The sequence below is a fragment of the Trachurus japonicus genome, chromosome 1 (genome assembly GCF_045865225.1).
Source record: "Trachurus japonicus isolate A0001 chromosome 1, Traja_1.0".
NCBI lineage: Eukaryota > Metazoa > Chordata > Actinopteri > Carangiformes > Carangidae > Trachurus > Trachurus japonicus.
This window is the reverse complement of record NC_140907.1, coordinates 34660451-34683520: the sequence shown is the minus strand read 5'-3', so window position 1 is coordinate 34683520 and position 23070 is coordinate 34660451. Positions and strand designations below refer to the sequence as shown.

The 23070-nt window shown below is 42.6% G+C and overlaps 1 protein-coding gene across 1 annotated transcript in view; it reads left to right on the top strand.

The window, feature by feature from the left end:
* The window catches only part of LOC146992385 (slit homolog 1 protein-like), a 127174-nt gene extending 105780 nt beyond the window's left edge, over positions 1–21394 (top strand). Inside the window, exons 27-38 of the mRNA XM_085785906.1 lie at positions 650–774; positions 1224–1318; positions 2575–2714; positions 2908–3001; positions 3242–3379; positions 4484–4721; positions 4843–4973; positions 14723–14877; positions 15997–16208; positions 18143–18267; positions 19483–19724; positions 20872–21394. Coding sequence (XP_085642032.1) covers positions 650–774; positions 1224–1318; positions 2575–2714; positions 2908–3001; positions 3242–3379; positions 4484–4721; positions 4843–4973; positions 14723–14877; positions 15997–16208; positions 18143–18267; positions 19483–19724; positions 20872–21188 — 2012 coding nt within the window. The 3' untranslated portion in view covers positions 21189–21394. The remainder of the gene's footprint in view (positions 1–649; positions 775–1223; positions 1319–2574; positions 2715–2907; positions 3002–3241; positions 3380–4483; positions 4722–4842; positions 4974–14722; positions 14878–15996; positions 16209–18142; positions 18268–19482; positions 19725–20871) is intronic.
* The last annotated feature ends 1676 nt before the right edge of the window (positions 21395–23070 follow it).

The following is a 23070-nucleotide window of genomic DNA, read 5'->3' as shown; positions in this document are numbered from 1 at the left end:
TGCTGCTCGTCTGTAATGCCCCTCTTGTATTGAAGCCCCGACATGAGAAATTGTTCCGAAAAAAATTAAATAAGTTTATATTTTAAGCTTGTTTGTAGCGGAAGCTCCCAGTGTCTCAGTTCACTGCTCTTCCTGAGATTTGCACTGACCGGCGGAACAATTTCTCATGTCGGGGCTTCAATACAAGAGGGACATTACAGACGAGCAGTATGGAGGTATTTGGATGTTTTTTGGTGTGTCTTTTTGGACGAAGAAAAGTTGGTATCCATTGACAACCATTATATGGACAAACACTGCTGCGTAATTCAGAGAAGGCACGGAGGACTCTGAAAATTCTCACAGCTCTTAGTCGACATGAGGGTGAGTAGATAATGAGTGAAATTTGAATTTTGGGTGAACTAACCCTTTAATATAGTAACAGAGACAATCTGCATGTTTCTCAGCTCCAGGTTCAGATTTGTTCCTTATTCTCCAGGCCGTCGCGTGTGTCCGTCACATCTCGTCTGGTTGATGACTTGATGACAAGATGTTAACGTCCCTAACTGCCCTATTTGTGTGTCTGTGTGTCTATATGTGTGTGTGTGTGTGTGTGTGTCTGTCTATGTGTGTGTGTGTGTGTGTGTGTGTGTGTGTGTGTGTGTGTTACCAGGTCCTGTGGAAGCGTCCGTCCAGGCCAAGTGTAGTCCATGTATGACCTCGCCGTGCCAGAACCAGGGTGTGTGTCAGGTCCATCACACACAACCGTACACCTGCACCTGCAAGGCTGGGTTCACGGTATGATACTTTGTGTGTGTCTGTGTGTGTCTGTGTGTTTTTTTATATTTGTGATGTGTGTGTGTGTCTGTGTTTTGCGTGTTGCAGAGGGCTTTGCGTGATCTAGTTAGCACGTTTTGTCTGTTTTTTGTTGGCGCCTTGTGTATCATCCAATCAAAAGCTTTCCCCCCTAGCAGACACACACCAATCCATTTACACACACACAGACAGACACACACACACACACACACACACACACGGCTGAATGTTTCAAAACCACTGATCCAATATTTCATGTGTGTTGTGTGTTTGCGTGTTGTCGGTGATTATTTTGAGCCCACATCTGTCTCTGATAATCCCTTCAAAAGACTCAGTGGACCTGATCTAATGTCGTGTGCTCGTCTAAAATATGCTCTGTGTGTGTTCGTGTGTGTTTGTGTGTGTGTGTGTGTGTGTGTGTGATACTTCAGGGCAAACACTGTGAGACTCCAGTCGACGCCTGTGTCAGTAACCCCTGCACCAACGGAGGGAGCTGCCTGAGTGACGAACAGACCAGAGGCTTCAGGTAACGAGTCCTAGAGAGCTCATCGAGGTGACGATGAGACACAAGCAGTGGACAAAGTTTACCGCAGATATCATACCTATGATCAGTTCATTTCATACCATCCATACTCCAAACTGCAAACTGGACGTTTCTATTCGTTTTTTGTTCAAGAATCTATCGTTTTTTCTATGTTAATTAATGTGGTCTGGACTAATTTTATTAAATTGTTCTGTGGTCGCAAGCAACGTCCTTTTGAGCATCATTTAAAGGCCTCATGCTGTGCACTTTTCTCTTGGTTTATTTACCTGCTGATATCCCTAACAAGATGTATCATTGGTTTTGAATACCTGTGATCTGCTTAATATCGTTTCTACTGCCCCTTTCTGTTGCCTCTTTCTGGAGCTCTAGCAGGCACAGGTCATTTGGCCAATCAGAAGAGAGAATGAGAACCTCTCCTCTGATTGGCTCACTGTTTTTGAGTGGCGTGTGGTCGGGTCAATCACAGGCAAGTAACTGAAACCTAAGCTGCATTCATAAAAATTGAAGAAAAAAAAAAACAACTGGTCACGGTGGGCGGAGTTACCTTGTGTGTGACATCACAGAAAGGAGGAAGTGCTATCTGCTCGTCTTGGGCGGTGTGTGTTTCTCCGTTTATGACCAGTTTGATGCATGGGGCAGTATATACGTGGCCCAGAGACAAAAAAATAACCAAAATCACATTTTTCATGCCATTGGGCCTTTAGATTTTAAAATTCGCTTTACAATTACATTAAATCAAAATTCGGACTCATCGCAGCTTCCACACTGTTGCTCTCTGGCTCAGAGAACAAATGCATCAGGGTCCCATTTAATAGTAAAGCGGATTTTAAATTTTCAAAAGGACGTTACTTGCGACCACAGAAACCTTGTAAAATTAGTCCGGAGCCCATTAATGAACATTGAAAAAACGATACATTCTTGAACAAAAACGAATATAAACGTCCACACGCTGCAGTTGGGAGTATGGATGGTATGAAATGAACTGATCATACTGTAGGTGACCTGATATCTGAGGTAAACATCGATTATGACTGCAAATGACCCTTTAAATACCGTAAATTCTCGAATAAACGCCGGAAATCGGCCTGTAGGTCAGAATATACAAAACTATAGCATACTAATATAAATATACATGTGATATTGGACGGCTAGCACAGACAGCACACATGAAATAATTAAAAACTGTTTGATATTAGCTATTACAGTGTTTGTTTGTTTGTTTGTTGTTGTTCGTTTAGCTGTGCATGTGCGTTTGGTTTCCACGGCACCTTCTGCGAGGTGAACGTGGACGACTGTCAGGACCACGGATGTGAGAACGGCGCCACGTGTGTGGACGGAGTGGGCAACTACACCTGCTTGTGTTCTCCAAAGTACACAGGTACAGTCGCTACGACACCGGACCGACTGCCTCACTCCTCCTCCAAGTGGAAGTTATTATTAAATGTTTATGAGGGAAAAAAAGTGTTAAATCTATATTAATCAATAAAAATAAAGATATAAATATAGAGTTTTATAAAAGTTTCATCATGTTTCATGTTTTTTATCCCTGTTTTGTCTCGTCTCCTCCTCAGGTCTGTTTTGTGAGGAAGAGGAGGACGTGTGCGCTCCGGGTAGAAACCCCTGTCAGCATCAGTCTACCTGCATCAGCGGTCCTACAGGCCCCAGGTGACCACACACACACACACACACACACACACACACACCACACCACACACACACACCTTTCACTCTGTCACCACTCGGCTCAGCAAACTTTCAGATCCCAGATGAGAATAGAAATACACTAAACACAAACACATATAAACACATGTAAAGGAAAGGTAACGTTTTGCAGAGATTTCCTGCATCGTGCTTCATGTACTGAATGTGTGTGTGTTTGTGTGTGTGTGTGTGTGTGTGTTTCAGGTGTGTGTGTATCCCAGGCTGGGTGGGGCCAGACTGCAGTATAGATTATAACGAGTGTGTGGATCATCGGTGTCAGAACGGAGCTCAGTGCGTCGACCATCTGGACGGCTACAGCTGCGTCTGTCCACAGGGATACAGGTACTGGAGACACCGGAGACACTGGGGACTCTGGGAATTAGAAATAATAAAATATATCAATTTATTTACCTGTAGTTAGTTCATTTGTAGTTCCAGCCTCTACTTATCCATGTATAAGAATCACTTGACTGAGTTAGATCCACTCAGTCATGTTGTGTAGTGTAGAGGTTTACAGTAAGGGGAGACACTACAGGTGAGTAGGATAAAAAAATTTTAACTAAGATATCACCATGAAACTTCCCAAGTTTATCACTCACATTAAGACAAATATTTTTCGTATTACACGTTTTGTCAAATTTTATGTTTAGATATGTAAATGAGGCAATATCTAATGAAATATGCACTAATTTGCATACATTTCCAGAACAGAAATCTGAACAATGGATAAAGCCACTTTCAAAATTCTTGTTTTATTTTGTTGACATATTAGAGTCAGAAGTTTTTATGGATATGTCTTTCTATCACTCTGTAAATGAGAAAATACGGAATAGTTCAACATTTTGGCAAATTGGCCATAATCCCTATAGTCATAGCAGTAGGTTTGTTACCTTTATTTGTCGGTGCAAGATATTTTTAGAACGGTGGAGCAGAGCCGTGAGCTGCTCAGAGCTACGCTACAGAGGCTCATGGGATTTCTTGGTTTCCCATCATCAAACTCATCAAATACATTTGATTGGAAAAAAAGTGAGTTATTATTTGATTGAAAATATCTTTTTGTTTAAATCAACTTTTTTTTTTGATTGAATTATAAAGACACAAACATCCTACCCATAATATGGCCCAAATACAAAAAAAGATAACTTTGATCCAAAAAAATATTTTCAATCAAATAATAACTCATCCAATCAAAAAAAACAAAAAATTGCTCGAATGCAATTTTTTGGGTCTCAATTTTTTTTTTTGCATTCAAACCCTTTTTTTTCTTTGATTGAAATGTTGTTGCTTTTTTGATTGAAGTTAAGTTTGTTTTGATTGAAAGTATCTTTTTTGATTGAAGTCAATGTTTTTGGGATTGAAAAACAAAGACACAAATGAAATCCTGGAGCAGCAGCTGTGAGTCTCTGTGTCACCTCCTCTCTGTCTAACCTCTCTCTCCGTCACCAGTGGGGAGTTCTGCGAGGCGTCCCTCTCCCCCCCGGCGTCCCCCTGCCAGCTGGCAGCGTGTCAGAACGGCGCCCGCTGCGTGGAGGAGGAGAAGGCGGTGGCGGCGGTGTGTCAGTGTCTGCCGGGCTTCGAGGGTCAGAGCTGCGAGAAGCTGGTGAGCGTCAACTTCGTCAACAGAGACTCGTACGTTCAGCTTCAAGACGTCAAGAACTGGCCTCAAGCCAACATCACGCTGCAGGTGAGGACACACACACACACACACACACACACACACACACACACCTACACATATACACACCTACACACACACACTCTGTACTCATCGGTGTGTGTGTGTGTGTGTGTGTGTGTGTGTTCAGGTGTCGACAGCAGAGGACAACGGCATCTTGCTCTACAACGGAGACAACGAGCCGATCGCCGTGGAGCTGCACCAGGGTCGGGTCAGGGTCACCTACGACCCCGGCAACCAGCCGGCCACCGCCATCTACAGGTACACGCCGTTGTAGACTAGACTTTACTGGTGCAACTATAGACCGAATCTCCTTGTTGTTTACATTCTACTTCCGGGTAGAAAACCAGCATGTAATGTGAATGAGATCAATAGTAACAAACGAGAGTTTAGCTATATGTATCATGTTTTTCACGCCCTATCACCATTTAGACAAATCTGAAATGATTGAAGAAACATTACTATTTCTGAGTGTGTGTTTTGTGTTGCTATGTGTTGTATTTATTCAGTTTGGGGGAATCACGGTGTCTAGAAAGCATCAGTGGCTGCAGCTGACAGGGACAGCTAACGGTAGCTAAGCTAACGGTAGCTAAGCTAACGGCGGTAGCTAAGCTAACATCAAGACGTCAGCTGTTAAAACCCTCCCGTTGTCGGACACAACATGAAACTACTCCAGTTAGCTCAGTCATGTTGTAACTCAGATATCCGCTGGAGAAAATATTTTTTCATGGACCGTTTATTGAGTCACTGAGTTATTAAAGTTAAACAGGTAGCTAACCGTTAGCCCTGCTAATCTATGATAACCATGACTAATTACAAAAATGTGCACACGTAAATAGTAATGTTTGTCCAATCATTGGTTTTATAAACTTTACAAACATCAGATTAGTCTAAACGGAGATATAGTAACATGAAAAATGAGATATAGCGAAACTCTCGTCCGTCACTATTGTTCTCATGCTGGTTTTCTACCCGGAAGTAGTTGTAAACAACAAGGCGATTTGTCCTATTATGCATTCATTAATTTCCAGAGGTGTATAAAGTACTTGAAAAAAACGAACTTAGTAAAAGTACAAACACCAAAACTGAAAATGACTTTGGTAAAAGTTTAAAGCCTCAGTATGTCATATTGGGGCTAAACTGTGATGACATCCGGCGTTATATTCTAGATTGCAGCACTCACTCGCTCACCCATCCCGTCGGCAAAGTGACGGTGGCTGCCAAGGACAAACACGTTCGCAAACTAGCCGCTAACTGATAACAATATCTTTCACCAATTACTGCCATTTTTTAAAATCATTATTATATTTTTTAACACATATTTCACAGCAAAAAGTTACACAGGAGGACTAACAGTGCGTTCACACCAGGCACGAGTAAAATATTTGCCTCGCTCTACTCGCTCGAGTTTGCCTGCTGGAGTATTTGTTTTTACTTGCGGTATTCGTGCAAATATTTCGCTTGAGTTCAATATTTTGAAACAGGCGAATTTCGCGTGTTTGCATCATTCGCGCCGCAAAAAAGGAAAAAAAAAGACGTGGACAACTTATTCTGAGCTAGGAGACAGCTTTCATTTGTGTGCGGTTGTGATTAGACTTCGGTAAATAGCAATATTTGATTTTTGCTAATAAAAAGCCAAATAAGCTACATACTGTCCCTTTAATGCAGTGTGTAGGCCTAGTTAGTTGCTGTATACTTTTGTGCCTGTCAGATGAGATGTGACTTTTAGCTACTGCTGTGTTAACCATTTAATGGGTTGGCTATAATTCATTTATTAGCCCACCCAACTAATTTCATCATCCCTAGCACACGCACACACACACACACACACACACACACACACACACACACACACACACACAAGTATGAAACATTTGTCAACGGGGTTTATGCAACAAGCTGAAGCGCAGCCGTCTTTCATACGGCACTCAGCCAGTTGTTGAAGCAGCTTCGTGTAGTTAAAGCTCACGTGGCCCGCGGTACCTGCATGGAGGTTAAATTGTTCCGTTTTTATTGAAACTCGTTCATGGAGTAAATGAGGTGCATTTATAAAGCCGCTCTGCCAGTCTATCGACCACTCAAAGACGCACACGACGTCTCATTCAACCATTCACACATTCACACACGGTGATGGAACAGCATCAGGAGCAGCTGGAGGTTCAGCGTTGTGTTCAAGGACACGTCGTCGCGCTCTCAGGTCAACATGAGTGAAGCGTTGCTATAGAGTTAAAGCTTCTTTTTTCTTTTTTTTCATATATAGTTGACACATTAATTTGCCTTTCACACATTTTAAATGCCCATAATATACACAAACATTCCTATGGAGGTGAGGTCTGTCAGTGTGACCATGTTGAACATTGCGCTTTATGTTTCAGTGATGAGTATATGGGAAAAAAAAAAAAATCTCAGTGTAGTTTTACACCTGTGTTTAATTATGTATAATATGATAATGGGATGTTTTATTAAAGATTTGATAATTGAACATCATTGAACATGTAGCTTTTTACATGTAATAAATTAGTTTAAGTAATATTTTCTTATTTAGATTTATTGATATACATCATTTCTTGTGTTTTATTTTGAAGGGTTAATCCGTTAAAAGATGTTTTTGTGGGTTTAAGAGAGGAGGAGACTCTGCGTCTCTCTTCTGATTGGCTGACTGTTTTGTTTCTGAGTGATTGAATAAAATAATAGAGCAGATTTCAGAATAAAACACTCGGAGAAACCAAATCCTTCAAGTTGTCGGATGTTTGGGTCCAGGTGGTGAAGGGGGCGGGGCTTTGTTGTGACATCACAAAGTGACAGGAAGTCCTGACGGCTGGTTTTAAGGCTCAGTTTCTGAATACAGGCTGTGTGCATTTCTCTGTGGACTGAGGCTTTGATACTTTCACAGTATTAATATAGAACCTAGAGCTGCTTTATAATCACACTACACATGGACATCTACCTTTATACTGTATGGAGCTTTAACACAAACATCTACCTTTATACTGTATGGAGCTTTAACACAAACATCTACCTTTATACTGTATGGAGCTTTAACACAAACATCTACCTTTATACTGTATGGAGCTTTAACACAAACATCTACCTTTATTCTGAAGGAGCTTTAACACAAACATCTACCTTTATTTTGAAGGAGCTTTAACACAAACATCTACCTTTATACTGTATGGAGCTTTAACACAAACATCTACCTTTATTCTGAAGGAGCTTTAACACAAACATCTACCTTTATACTGAAGGAGCTTTAACACAAACATCTACCTTTATTCTGAAGGAGCTTTAACACAAACATCTACCTTTATTCTGAAGGAGCTTTAATACAAACATCTACCTTTATTCTGAAGGAGCTTTAACACAAACATCTACCTTTATTTTGAAATAGCTTTAACACAAACATCTACCTTTATACTGTATGGAGCTTTAACACAAACATCTACCTTTATTCTGAAGGAGCTTTAACACAAACATCTACCTTTATTCTGAAGGAGCTTTAACACAAACATCTACCTTTATTCTGAAGGAGCTTTAATACAAACATCTACCTTTATTCTGAAGGAGCTTTAACACAAACATCTACCTTTATTTTGAAGGAGCTTTAACACAAACATCTACCTTTATACTGTATGGAGCTTTAATACAAACATCTACCTTTATTCTGAAGGATCTTTAACACAAACATCTACCTTTATTCTGAAGGAGCTTTAACACAAACATCTACCTTTATTCTGAAGGAGCTTTAACACAAACATCTACCTTTATACTGAAGGAGCTTTAACACAAACATCTACCTTTATTCTGAAGGAGCTTTAACACAAACATCTACCTTTAACTATGAGTCCTTCCAGCAGCTCTACTTGGTTGATTAGTGAGTTCTCATCATCAGCTTTTGAAAGTTGAGAGCTGATTGAGCAGAGTGATCCACTGGACTCCCGGCAGCCTCTCAGCCGACCGTAGCCTCGGCAACGTGGCTCGTTCACTCGCTCCGAGTGCGTGATGCATGCATGCGCTCGCTCCGCCGTTGCCCAGAGAGGATCCTGCAGCGTTTGGGAATGCGAACAGACGCCATCGGCCGAGCGGTTTAATCACAGACGCGGCCAGAGGACACTTTAGGCTGAGTGTCCACTTGATCGGGTGTCAAGTGCTTAAATGTTTGGATGGTTCACTGTTAAGGAGGAGGAGGAGGAGGAGGCTCAGCCAGCTGGCAGCCGCTCGCTCACACACACACACACACACACACACACACACACTGAAGCTATTTCTGTGATAAACAGCTGCAAAGAAAAGGAGAATGGGACGTAACAGAAAGATATTAGAAATAATAGAAACGAGATGGGGGTTGGAGTGTGAGAGCGCTTAAGAAGAATTGAATATGGCAGCAGAGTGAAGATGGTTTGGACGTTTTTATCACAGCGTTTTATTTATTAAGTAACAAGACCGTTGTTCAACAGCTTCACCACTGAGGCCAAACATTTGATCTCAGTAACGATTAATGAATAATTTGTGCTGTACTGTTACAGCAGAGTTTAAAGACTAATTAACGCCGTAGAGGAGTCATGTGACTGACTACATATGTGGTTGTATGGTGTGTGAACACACACACTCAGTTGGGTAAGAATTAAAGAAGAACTATGCAGGATTTCCACCTTAACTCTGCTACAAACCTGCCTGAAAACCAACCTTGCAAGATCATCATTGTCGCTGTGTATGATAAATATCGTTATCCATCGCTCCATGGATTGATTTCTCGCCGGCTTTGTTGAAATAAATGCACATGGAGGAGAGGAGGGTTAGAGACCAGACCTGGAGAGTTTATCTTTAACATAATCAAATAAGATAAAAATGACTGACATGGGCCAGATGAGTTGGTTCGAGGTTATGAGTCTGTTTTTTCATCATCTTTGATCAGCTGCTTTGCCCTTATTTAATATTTACATGTACAGTAAAAGTGCTTGCCTACACTGCAAAAACTCAAAGTCTTTCCATGAATATTTGTCTCATTTCTTGTCAAAATGTCTCATTTCTAGTCAAAACTAATCTCTTTCCACTTAAAATAAGACTCATCACCTAAAAATGTACTTGTTTTTAGATCATTTTCACTTGTTTCAAACAAATTTTCACTTGAAATAAGTAGAAAAATCTGCCAGTGAAAACAAGTTTTTTGTGCTAGTAACAAGAAAGAAAGAAAAACTTGCTCCACTATCAGATTTTCTACTTATTTCAAGTAGGGCTGGGCGATATGGCAAAAAACGTTATCACGATATGTTTTTCCATATTGATCGATTCTCGATATCGTCTCGATATGTATTTTTTGCTGCCGCTGCCAGTTCAAGCAGCATCCTGACTGAATCCTGAAGAAACCAGAGAATGTGTTCAGTTTGGGAGGATGACATGAGTTCACTTTAATGTTCATTAAGGGTGGAACAGTTCAATAATCCACAGTTTGATTTGATTTACATTGTTGTTGCTGTTGTTTTCTGTTGTCTTTTTTCTACCATACATCAGCTCTAAAATGTGTCAATCATGAGGCTTTAGTCTTTCTAGTTATTTGAACAGGTTGTAGACAAATATTTAGCTATTTAGCTGCTCTGACACCAGGCTTTATGCCGAGCCCACTCTGATGAATCCAGGTGTGTCTGACTCTGACCTCAGTAGTCACAACAACTGTCAGACACACCTGGATTCATCAGTTTGTCCAATAATGTAAGACAGGAAGGAAAGGAGCCTGTTTGAGCTCAGGAAGTAGTGGAGCTGTGCATAAAGCCTATTTATTGATCTGACTCGGTAACCACGAGCGCAGTTCACGTCAACTCAGGTGATCTGCAGGTTGTTGTTTCACTTCACCGCTCCGACGCGACGCTCCGTGTGTGTGTGTGCGCGCGGCGCTGACAGAGAGAGAGGGAGGGAGAGAGGCTGTCGGCGCATACTGTGAGTGGATTTGACTCCGCGCGCACTGTCCGCGGACTTTTGCGGTTTCATAGGCAAGCATACAGTATCACATTTGAAACAGATTGAGTCCGCGCGGTCATAAAAATTGAGCTTTGCACGGAAGGGACCGGCGGACGCCCGCTTTGGGTCCTCGTCTGCCTCGAGTGCGCGCGGACATCCGCGGAGTCAAATACGCCGGAGTATGTGGGGGCCTGAGCCTAGCGCATGTTCTTCACACTGTACATGAGCAAACAGACATGTTACCGCAGAGTAAACGTCACAAGCAGCTCCGTGTTTCCTCCACTTTCTGACCGTGGTAGGCTATCATCAGGTTGCTCTGACTCCACACTGACAGGCTTCTTTAGTCGGGACAGACGAACTGATGCTCCACACGTTCACAATCGCTTCAGTTGCCATCGGCTCCACCTCCACTCGTTTCCTCCCTCTTTTACAACTTTCACTTTATCACAGCTTGGGATCAATAAAGTATATCTATCTATCTATCCATCTTATCCTTCCTCCCTTTAGCTGCAGCAGCTCAAACAAGCTCTGCATGCTCAGGACAGGAGGCGGAGTATCAGACGGAAGTGTGGCCGGCTGCTGTCGCGCATATTTACTTTCATGTGATATCGAGGAATAGGGCCATAGCTTATTATCGAAATCGTTCAAAGATTTATCGCGATCCCGTATCGAGATCGTTATATCGCCCAGCCCTAATTTCAAGTGAAAATATGCTTAAAAAATGCCTAAAAACAAGCTACTTTTTATGTGATGAGTCTTATTTGTTTTGACTAGAAATTACATTTTGACTAGAAATAAGACAAATATTCTTGGTAACATATTTGAGTTTTTGCAGTGCATCTGTGTTGTTTGCTTTTATTACCAGTGTGCAATGAATCTTGGGGTATGTGGAAAAGATCCGCCGGGTGGATCTGTACTGTAGGAGGTAGGTCTAGTCTAGTCGCACGGATGTGACACAGTTGGTTTTTCAATTAGGACGCTGCTCAAACATGACCTGGTTTCTACCTGTGATGGAAACACTGAGGACGATCTCCAGAGTCTGTGTGGACTCGGATCTTTGTCTTGGCTCCAGACCTGGAGGAGATCAGCTAGCGTAGCTGAGTAAAATACCCATGAAGTTCATGGGCGATGTGAATATTATTAATAACTAAACATATTTCCAAATCTAGGAGAAGAATATATTTATTTGGTATATTTAAAGGGATAGTTAAACATCTTTGGCAAATTGGCCCATTGCCATAATCCCTATAGTCATAGCAGTGGGTTTGTTACCTTTTATTGTTGGTGCAAGCTATTTTTAGAACGGCGGAGCAGAGCCGTGAGCTGCTCAGAGTTGTTTTAGAGGTAAATTCATGCAAAACCGCTGATGCACGTTGCCTTCAGGGACAGTTTTTCATCAAGCAGTCTCTGTATTTACCTCTACAACTCTGTTTTAGAGTTGTTGGATTGTGTATTTGATGAGTTTGATGAGGGAAACCAAGAAATCCCATCAGCCTCCGTAGCGTAGCTCTGAGCAGCTCACGGCTCTGCTCCGCCGTTCTAAAAATAGCTTGCACCGACAAATAAAGGTAACGAACCTACTGCTATGACTATAGGGATTATGGCAATGGGCCAATTTGTCAAAATGTTGAACGATCCCTTTAAGTTTGCCACTTTGGGTACAGAGTGATTCTGCCCCCTAGTGGACAAACCAAGTACACAGTCGTAATATCAGTACAAATCTTGGGTTCACTCAATAATATTGCAAGTTTTGGAAGCGATGCTTCAGTTAGAGGTTAGGGACGCACCGATCCGATGTTAAGATCGGATATCGGCCCAGATATCGACTAAATAGCTACGTAGATCGGGCATCGGATAATGGGGCAGATCCATGACGCCGACCTATTCACTTCATTTCTATGCTCACACAGCAACAAACACAGAGCAACAACATTTTAGCAAAGTTATGTTCAAGTCAAGCCTGATGCTTTCACTGTCTTCCACATGGAAGCAATACCAATGGTATTGGATCGGTATCGGGTATCAGCCGTTGCGCTCAGCCCAGGTATCGGGACTGAAAAAGCCGAATAGGTGCATCCCTAGCTATAGAAATATAACAAGTGTTTTTTTCAACCCAACAGGTTTTTTTCTCCATTTAAAGCCCCAGTATGTAACTTATTTGGCTTTTTATTAGCAAAAATCAAATATTGCTTTCATAAATACGTATTTCACTGTGTGAGGAAGGACGGAGGCACTGGTGTTGCATTCAGGTGCAGTCAGCAAACCATCCTGATGTCATTTTACTCGACGAGAGAAAGACGGTAAAACGTGGGTCAGGTAAACAATACCACATCACCATGACAACATATTGTCACGCCTGTATTGTTTTTCCTCGTGCTGGCGGACCACTTGTTTACATAGACGCTTGTTTATCCTGTTACATGCAGCGTCTGTTGTCTGTCTGACGTCTGCTCGATTTCACGTGAATGCAACATCAAGAATACGTTCAGATATGCAACCGCACCGCTAGATGGGGGGAATTCCTACATACTACTGTATACCTTTAAGAAAAGAAGGTAAAATATTTATATATTTCATGTCTAAGATGTTTGTTTTTTTTGTTTTTTTGTAAGAACTCTGCCTCTGAAAATTCTGTCTGAACCTGGAAAAAAATAGGATCTAAATCAAAAAGAATCTCACCAGACAAATTACTTGACATTTTCTCGCCACAGACACATTTTAGCTGAAATCAAAAACACACCGTCGTCTGTTCGACACCAATACCGGGCCGAGCCGCCGCCGCTGATAACAGGGTTAGTGTTTGATCACCAGCTCCTTCTGTCAAAGTGTCTGTGGTCCAGACACTGAACCCCAAATTGCTTGTGTGTGTTTGTGTGTTTGACAGACAAATTGTAAAGTGACACAGATAAAAGGGGGCGACACAAATGAAGCCATTTACCATCGACCGTTTCAGTTTGAAGTGGCGTTTTTTTTTTGTTTTTTTTTGCTCTTTACGTCTGTTGTCTTCAGTTTTAGTTGAAGAGGTGTCGCAGTGCGTTTCAGACCTGAAAGAAAAACACAGTCCGGAGTCGTTTGTGTTACTATGTCAAGTGTTACAGGTGAACAAAGGAGAAGAGACACAGCGTTTAGAGGTCAGAGACTGAATACAAATTTTAAATCCAGATAATGATCATAGTTCCTGTCGCCACCACCAGCCCCTCCCTCTTTTCATGGCCCCGCCCCCTGATGCTCAGAGCAGCAGAAGCTCTTCACATCTGGTACAAACATTCAGTACGACTCGAAGATGAACTGATTAGATATGGGGGTTGAAAGGTAAAGCTTAAAGGGATAGTTCAACATTTTTGGCAAACTGGCCCATTGCTATAATCCCTATAGTCATAGCAGTAGGTTTGTTACCTTTAATTGTCAGTGCAAGCTATTTTTAGAACGGCGGAGCAGAGCCGCGAGCTGCTCAGAGCTACGCTACGGAGGCTAATGGGATTTCTTGGTTTCCCTCATCAAACTCATCAAATACACAATCCAACAACTCCAAAACGCTCTGGTGGACAAGTTGTGACCTGCACATTCACCACGCTATGAGATAATAACACAACGTTACCAGACAGAGTTGTTTTAGAGGTAAACACAGAGACTGCTTGATGAAAACTGTCCCTGAAGGCAACGTGCATCAGTGGTTTTGCATGAATTTCCCTCTAAAACAACTCTGTCTGGTAACGTTGTGTTATTATCTCATAGCGTGGTGAATGTGCAGGTCACAACTTGTCCACCAGAGCGTTGTGGAGTTGTTGGATTGTGTATTTGATGAGTTTGATGAGGGAAACCAAGAAATCCCATGAGCCTCCGTAGCGTAGCTCTGAGCAGCTCGCGGCTCTGCTCCGCCGTTCTAAAAATAGCTTGCACCGACAATTAAAGGTAACGAACCTACTGCTATGACTATAGGGATTATGGCAATGGGCCAATTTGACAAAATGTTGAACTATCCGTTTAAAGGTCACAGTGATCTCAGAAAGACTTCACACTGTAATTATGACACATCTAACACATACTGTATCTTCCAGCACGGAGACGGTGAACGACGGGCGTTTCCACACCGTGGAGCTGGTGACCTTCAACCGGATGGTGAACCTGTCTGTGGACGGAGGAGAGCCCACGACTCTGGACAGCCAGGGCCGCAGCCAGCTGGGGGCCGGGGAGGCCCCGCTGTACGTGGGAGGTGAGGACGCCTCAGACCTCCAGTCACGTCACGTCATGGATGTTAAAGGATAATAATAATAATAAAGAAGGAATCTGAAGATTTTCAGTTTAATCGCTCCTGTTTTGCGGTAGTTGTGTCTGTCCCCGCGTCGCCACGGCAGCGATGAATGGGAGCGGATGGAAGTTCTGCTGCTTAGACTGTTTACATCCCTCAAAGTCGCAATTTTTTTCCACAGACAGCGTCAGATGGCTACTCAAACATGCACCGAGAAGTTTATTTACTTCAAGCAAGTCAAGAGTTGATATTCCTGTGTTTATGACCCAAACGGGAGCTTCCCACTGCTCCTGAACACACCGAGCACGAGACTTTGAATTAGATCGAGTTTTACAGTAAATAAACTTCTCGGTGCATGTTTGAGTAGCCATCTGACGCTGTCTGTGGAAAAAAATTGCAGCTTTGAGGGATGTAAACAGTCTAAGCAGCGGAACTTACATCCACTCCCATTCATCGCTGCCGTGGCGATGCGGGGACAGACGCAACTACCGCAAAACAGGAGCACTGCAAAAACTCAAAATCTTTCCAAGAATATTTCTCTTATTTCTTGTCAAAATGTCTCATTTCTAGTCAAAACTAATCTCTTTCCACTTTAAATAAGACTCATCGCCTAAAAATTAACTTGTTTTCAGATAATTTTCACTTGTTTCAAACTAATTTTCACTTGAAATAAGTAGAAAAATCTGACAGTGAAATTAAGTTTTTTGTGCTTGTAATAAGATATATGCTTGAAAGAAGTAAAAAGTGTCTAAAAACAAGCTACTTTTTGATGCGATGATTTGTTTTGACTAGAGATAGGACAAATATTCTTGGTAAGATATTGAGTTTTTGCAGTGAGCAATTAAACTGAAAATCTTCAGATTCCTTCTTTTAGACCTAAAATGTCAGGAAAATACAGCCCCGAGTTGAATTTGCCCAGAATTGTCCTGTAAGTGTTCAGAGGTCAAACTGTGACACCTGTGTGTGTGTGTGTGTGTGTGTGTGTGTGTGTGTGTGTGTGTGTGTGTGTGTGTGTGTGTGTGTGTGTGTGTGTGTGTGTGTGTGTGTGTGTGTGTGTGTGTGTATGTGTGTGTGTGTGTGTAGGAATGCCAGAGGAGGTGATGCCGGCCTCCCTGGGTCTCTCCTCGCCGACCCTCAACACGTCCAGTTTCCACGGCTGCATCAGGAACCTGTACATCAACCACGAGCTGCAGGACTTCACCCGCGGCCACATGAAGGCCGGCGTGGTGCCGGGCTGCCAGGCCTGTCGCAGACTCTACTGCCTCCACGGGGTCTGCCAGCCCAACGCCGCACAGGTGGGAGACACACTGGGGTTTCATCCACATGTATCACAAAGTTTTATTATTTTATTTTATTATTATTCACCAGATTTTCTAGTCAGGCGTCTTTTACCACCACTCTTTTCCCCCTAATCCCCAAGACCTCAAACAACAGTTATATAGTTAGTAGGCATTTTAGCAGATATATGACCAATCTGGGAACTAAATCCTTACCAAAAGATTTCTTCACAAATGTGTTTGTGAAGGTGTGTAATATCATGTCTTAAAATGTTGAAATTCAACTCCCGTGGGAAACCTCCTAAAAATTTGCTCAAAGTTGGGGTATTCGTAACTGGATTTTTGAACATTCCCAAATGTTAAATTTGGGCTTAAGTAACTTGTGAGGGGTCAAACTAGGGGTTTTTCATGATTCTGAGTTGATTTCAAGCATTAGTTTTTCACCAAAACCACTCCTTAGTGCAAAAACCAGACACCCCCACTTTTGCATTTACGGCCATTTTGCACAAATTAAAGGTTCCAAAGTGTCAAAAAAGAAGTTTATAATAATTTCTGTGCGTTTCCACCAAATATGTGAAATGTTTTTTCAGTTTTTTATGTTCCTTTCTGATCACATGACTTGTTTCTACATTCACATGACAACACCAGGACAGAGTGAATATCCTGAAATCCCAGGTTGTCCTGAAAAAAAGGTTTAACAAGCATTAAAAGGGATAGTTCACCCAAAATTGAAATTTCGGCTAAGGGCTGGGAGAAGTTTCAGAGTCCTCCGTGGCTTCTCTGAGTTACAGGGGGTCTCGGCGTATCAGTGCATGTCCATATAACGGTTGCAAATGGATACCAACTGTCTTCGTAACAAAAAGACACATCAAAAAACATCCAAATACCTCCATGCTGCTCGTATGTAATGTCCGTCTTGTATTGAAGCCCCGAAAAAAAATTAAATAAGTCTATATTTCAAGCTTGTTTGTAGCGGAAGCTTCTGGAAGCTCCTCTTCCCAGTTCGTCCAAATTTGGACGAACCGGGAAGAGGAGCTGCCACTACAAAACAAGCTTGAAATATAGACTTATTTAATTTTTTTCGGGGGCATTTCGGGGCTTCGATACAAGACGGACATTACATACGAGCAGCATGGAGGTATTTGGATGTTTCTTGGTGTGTCTTTTTGTTACGAAGACAGTTTGTATCCATTTGCAACCGATATATGGACATGCACTGCTACGCCGAGACCCCCTGTAACTCAGAGAAGCCACGGAGGACTCTGAAACTTCTCCCAGCCCTTAGTCCACATGGGGGTGAGTAGATAATGAGTGAAATTTCAATTTTGGGTGAACTACTGTATCCCTTTAAATACACAAGGAGACCAAGCGAGAGAAATACAGAAGAAACTACCACAGAGACTCTGAAGGGTTAAATACCAGAGTTTTCTCTTCCTCTTCAAGAATCAAAACGAGTCAAGTTTCCTTTAAGCTTCAGCGCTGAACAAAGCCAGTCTGACCCTAAAGTTGTTCCAGTGTCGGTGAGTTTGTCTCAGGAAGTGGATCTTCTTCACCATCTTCAGCCGTCGAGGCGAAGCAGCTTCCTCAAGGAGCCGAACAATCACGTCCGTTCTTCCTTTTCACTTCTTGTTCCCGGTCGTCCCTGAACTCCACACGACTGTCAGATTATTTTTTCTTGCCTCTAACGTCTGAATGGTGGAGAGACGGTTTAAGGCCAGGTAGCAGGAGTGAACGACACTTGAACATATATTTTATTTTCTCACAGCGAGGGCTTTCTATTCTCCTGATACGTTCTGCAACAGCGGGGAAATAAATGAATCTTTGAGGGACAGAATAGAGGAGAAGGTTACAGATCTTCTCCGTCGTCCTGTGTAAACATGTATTATGGGTTTTTTTCTTCAGCTGGATAAAGGACAGAGTGAAGGAGTAAACATGTGTTTTCTTCCTCGCAGGGACCTCAGTGTGTCTGTCAGCCCGGGTGGGCGGGGCAACACTGCGACCAGCCAATGGCGGGAGGCCTCTCCGGACTGGATGTTGTCACCACAGCAACGGGCGTCTCTCCGTGTGAAGGCAGCAAGTGAGTGTTGTTGTGGCATTTAGAGGCAAATTGTGCACTTTACTTTGAAATCCGCCTTCTCTCTCTGCACAGATGTCACTGCTCCTTCACAGTAAAAGCTTCCACGCCTCCTTTAGAAATGACAGGGTATGACAGGGTATCTTGAATAGTATTAAAAGGTGGTAAATCAATTTTGGGAAAATTAAGACCCTTAAAAAGTATTAAAAAGTCTTTTCACGACTTTATAAAGTCTTAAATTTTGAAGGTATTTTTTTCTGAATTAGCTGTCCAAGAGTTTGAGTCCTAAAAAACATTGTGAAAGTGTGTGAATTTATTCATTTTATTAAAAAACAAAGATGAACCAGTACATAAAGAAGAAAAGAAGATTGTTGTTTTTGTTTTTTGAGAGTGGAGCAATGTTTTTTTTAAATGTTTTTATAAACTTTTGCCTTTGATTTATTATCCCAGCCTATTTTGAATTCTGTAGCATCATAGTGGTCTATAGTCTTTATCACAAACTGAAACTGTTAAGTTAAAAGTGTCACTGATGTAAATGGTTACAGCTTGAAGTGGCGGTGAGGTATTGAAAAATATTGAAAAGGTCTTGAAAAAGTCTTAAAAAGGTATTAAAATTAACTTTAAGATTCCTGTATATCCACCACTTTATTTTCCCATGATCCATTGCATCACAAGTCGGTTTTAGTAGCATTCTAGCAAGCGGCTAACTGGTAGCGTTAGCCACCGGTGTAGGTACCAAATGTGGGGGCTCTGGGCTGCCAAAACCGTTGTGACTTAATCTGATGTTTGTTAAGTCTATAAAACGAATTACTGAACAAACATTACTATTTCTGTGTGAACGTTTTTGTAATTAGTCATAGTTGTCGTAGTTGTTAGCTTTGCTGCTGCTGACAGCTAACAGCAGCAGCAAACTAACATCAGGACGTCAGCTGTAAAAACCCTCCCGTTGTCGGACACAACATGAAACTACTCCAGCCAGCTCAGTCATGTTGTAACTAGGATATCCGCTGGAAAATAATTTTTTTCATGGGCCATTTATTGAGTTATTGTTTATTGACACTGCTAACGGCTAACAGCTAACGGTTAGCCCAGCTAATCTAAACGTGAAACATAAAATTCCACCGGAAGAGCAAAACCGGCAAAACAGGCTTACGTTTTTGACCTTTCGGAGAAAGGTGGATACCCTGGAAATGTTTCCATTTTTTGTTTTACCTACAGGTGTGTGAACGGCGTTTGCGTGGTGCTGGATGCGCAAACGTACCGCTGCGACTGCGAGCTGGGTTACCGTGGCGCCCTGTGCAACCTGCCGGGGGAGCCGGCGGCGGCGGCAGCGGCGGCAGCAGCAGCGGTGGACGTGTGTCAGAGTCTGCGGTGCGTTCATGGACAGTGTCAGGAGACGGAGGGAGGAGGAGAACGCTGCGTCTGTGAGCCGGGATACAGCGGAGACAACTGTGACACGGGTATCTATCTATCTATCTATCTATCTATCTATCTATCTATCTATCTATCTATCTATCTATCTATCTATCTGTCTATCTGTCTATCTATCTATCTATCTATCTATCTATCGATCTATCTATTAATCGACCCCCTTCTCTCTGTCTCTTTCTTTCTTTCTATCTATCTATCTATCTATCTATCTATCTATCTATCTATCTATCTATCTATCTATCTATCTATCTATCTATCTATCTATCTATCTATCTATCTATCTATCTATCTATCTATCTATTAATCAATCATTGGTTACACTGATGCTGCATTCACCTGCAGTCGGGCAGACGGCCGCTGGTAACAAACCAGATGTCATTTTAGTCACAGAAGTCGAGAGAAAGCCGGTAAAACGTGGGTCAGGTAAACAATACCACATCACCATGACAACATATTGTCACGTGTATTGTTTTGCCTCGTGCTGACGGACCACTTGTTTACATAGAGGCTTGTTTATGCCGTTACGTGCAGCGGCTGTCGTCCGTCTGCCATCTGCCCAATTTCACGTGAATGCAGCATGAAAAATACGATTGAGTTGCTTGGTTATTAGGGGTGGGAGAAAAAATCTATTTACATAAATATCGCGATATCTTTTTTGACGATTTTTAAATCGATTTTTTTTTTTTGAAAAATCTTTTTTTTGTTGTTGAAAAAAACATTTTTGGGGGATCTTTTTTTGGGGGGGTGGTTTTAAATATTCTGCAATGTGCATTTGTTCGCCTTTTTTTACATACAGAGAGTACAGGTTTTGAAAAGGGTTTAAGTTCACTTTATAATGGAGTATGTTCATTTATAGGCTCCTACAGTATTTGTGTGCAGATAAATGTTAAAAATGCAGACTAAAAATCGAGAGAATCGGCAATATCGTAGAATCGCAATTTAAATCGAATCGCCATCCAAAAAATCGTAGAAGAATCGAATCGGGAGAAAAGCATATCGTCCCAGCCCTATTGGTTATACAACTGGAACACTAGATGGGAGTAATTCCTACACAATGTACCTTTAAGGCTCAGTTTCTGAATACAGGCTGTGTGCATTTCTCTGTGAACTGAGGACTGTATTGATACAGAACCTGGAGCTATAATCAATAATCAATCACCGTGTCTCCTCCCACAGATTCCCCCTGCAGAGGCGATCCGGTCAGAGATTACCACCGGCTGCAGCGCGGCACCGTCCTCTGCCAGACGTCCAAACCGTTCTCCTGGGTGGAGTGTCGGGGTCGGTGCGATGCGGCGACCCGAGCCGAGCGGGACGCCACCGTCGCCATGGCGTCGGCCGCCGCTGCCGCCGCCACCACGACTACCACCAGGGCTTCCTGCTGCGCCCCGCTGAGGGTCCGACGCCGGCGGCTCGCCTTCGAGTGCGACGACGGGACCTCGTTCACGCAGGACGTGGAGAAGCCGGTGGAGTGCGGCTGCAAGGAGTGTGTGTAGCACCGCCGGCGTGACGGGGTGCGCACACACACACACACACACAACACAACACACACACACACACAACACACACACCAAGCTGAAGAGGTACACACACTGTAGGGATCCTATCACTGACGGACAGACATTTTCTCCGTGTTTTTTTGTGTGTTTTTTGCACACAGACGCCGTTTTTTTGGAACATAAAGACAGTTCTTCCCTCCTGAGACATGAAATCAACGAGTCAACCTCATCGTCATCTTGCTCCTTCCTCCTCCTCCTCCTCCTCTTCCTCACCTGCCGCAGGTGGAGAGCTTCGCCGCACTAACCGCTCTAACTGCAGCAGCTTCATTGTTAAATACTCGTTTTTTTTTTGTTCTGACGGGAGGCCGGTTTGGGCGCTGCGACTAACGAACAAAAGGTACTAATCTGAGCCGGCGGGGGATGAAAAGGCTTCACAGTCGGATTTGACATCGGCCTCACCTGTCAGACGTCACAGCGCAGGTGTTTCCTGCTGCTTCTAACACACGGCCGCTGCTGAGTGTTAAATAAGATTGAAGTCCTTTTAAAGCAAGAAAACGACACAAAAAGAGTTGACACAGAAGTACAGAAATAATAATCACAGGTTGAAACCATCATGCTCCACATCTTTAAAAGAAAAAAACTGATCTGAACATGAGGACGTGGTCAAATTTAAACCTACAAAGTCACTGAGTTTGTTAGGGCCACGTTGAGAAAAACAGTTTTTTTTAGCCGTAATTTTACCAGTAAGTGGATATTGAAGGCCGTTCTGGTTCTGTTAAAGGGATAGTTCAACATTTTGGCAAATTGGCCCATTGCCATAATCCCTATAGTCATAGCAGTAGGTTCGTTACCTTTAATTGTCGGTGCAAGATGTTTTTAGAACGGCGGAGCAGAGCTGCGAGCTGCTCAGAGCTACGCTACAGAGGCTAATGGGATTTCTTGGTTTCCCTCATCAAACTCATCAAATACACAATCCAACAACTCCAAAACGCTCTGGTGGACAAGTTGTGATCTGCACATTCACCACGCTATGAGATAATAACACAACGTTACCAGACAGAGTTGTTTTAGAGGAAAATGCAGAGACTGCTTGATGAAAAACTGTCCCTGAAGGCAACGCGCATCAGCGGTTTTGCATGAATTTCCCTCTAAAACAACTCTGTCTGGTAACGTTGTGTTATTATCTCATAGCGTGGTGAATGTGCAGGTCACAACTTGTCCACCAGAGCGTTGTGGAGTTGTTGGATTGTGTATTTGATGAGTTTGATGAGGGAAACCAAGAAATCCCATGAGCCTCCGTAGCGTAGCTCTGAGCAGCTCGCGGCTCTGCTCCGCCGTTCTAAAAACAGCTTGCACCGACAATTAAAGGTAACAAACCTACTGCTATGACTATAGGGATTCTGCCAAAATGTTGCGGAATAGATGCATATTATTTTCAAAGTCCTAATACTGACGACAACGTGGTGCTGATGTGCCAAAAGATTAAGTATCTCCTTGTTTGTGAAACGTAGACTGAAGTACAACTTCACCAAACGTAAATTATGACTTGATTCCTGTAAAATTAAGATTTTTCTCATAAAATTGTGACTTTATTCTCGAAATATGTACAAAAATGTTTTTTTTCTCATTGTGGCCCTAATACTCCGCTGTCGTACAGGTCTAAAATCTGTTCAGTCGACAAATTTGAATAAAGTTTTCTAAGCAGATCTGATGACAAAAGAAGCTGCTGAGTTCAAACCCTGTCAGTCACCATGACGATCACAGCGCTCATTAACGACCTCAGACGGTGAAACCGAACAAACAAACGCTTCATCTGATATTCATAAATAGAAACGGACGTTGGGGTGGGGGGGCGACTTCCTCCGACATGACAGCAACA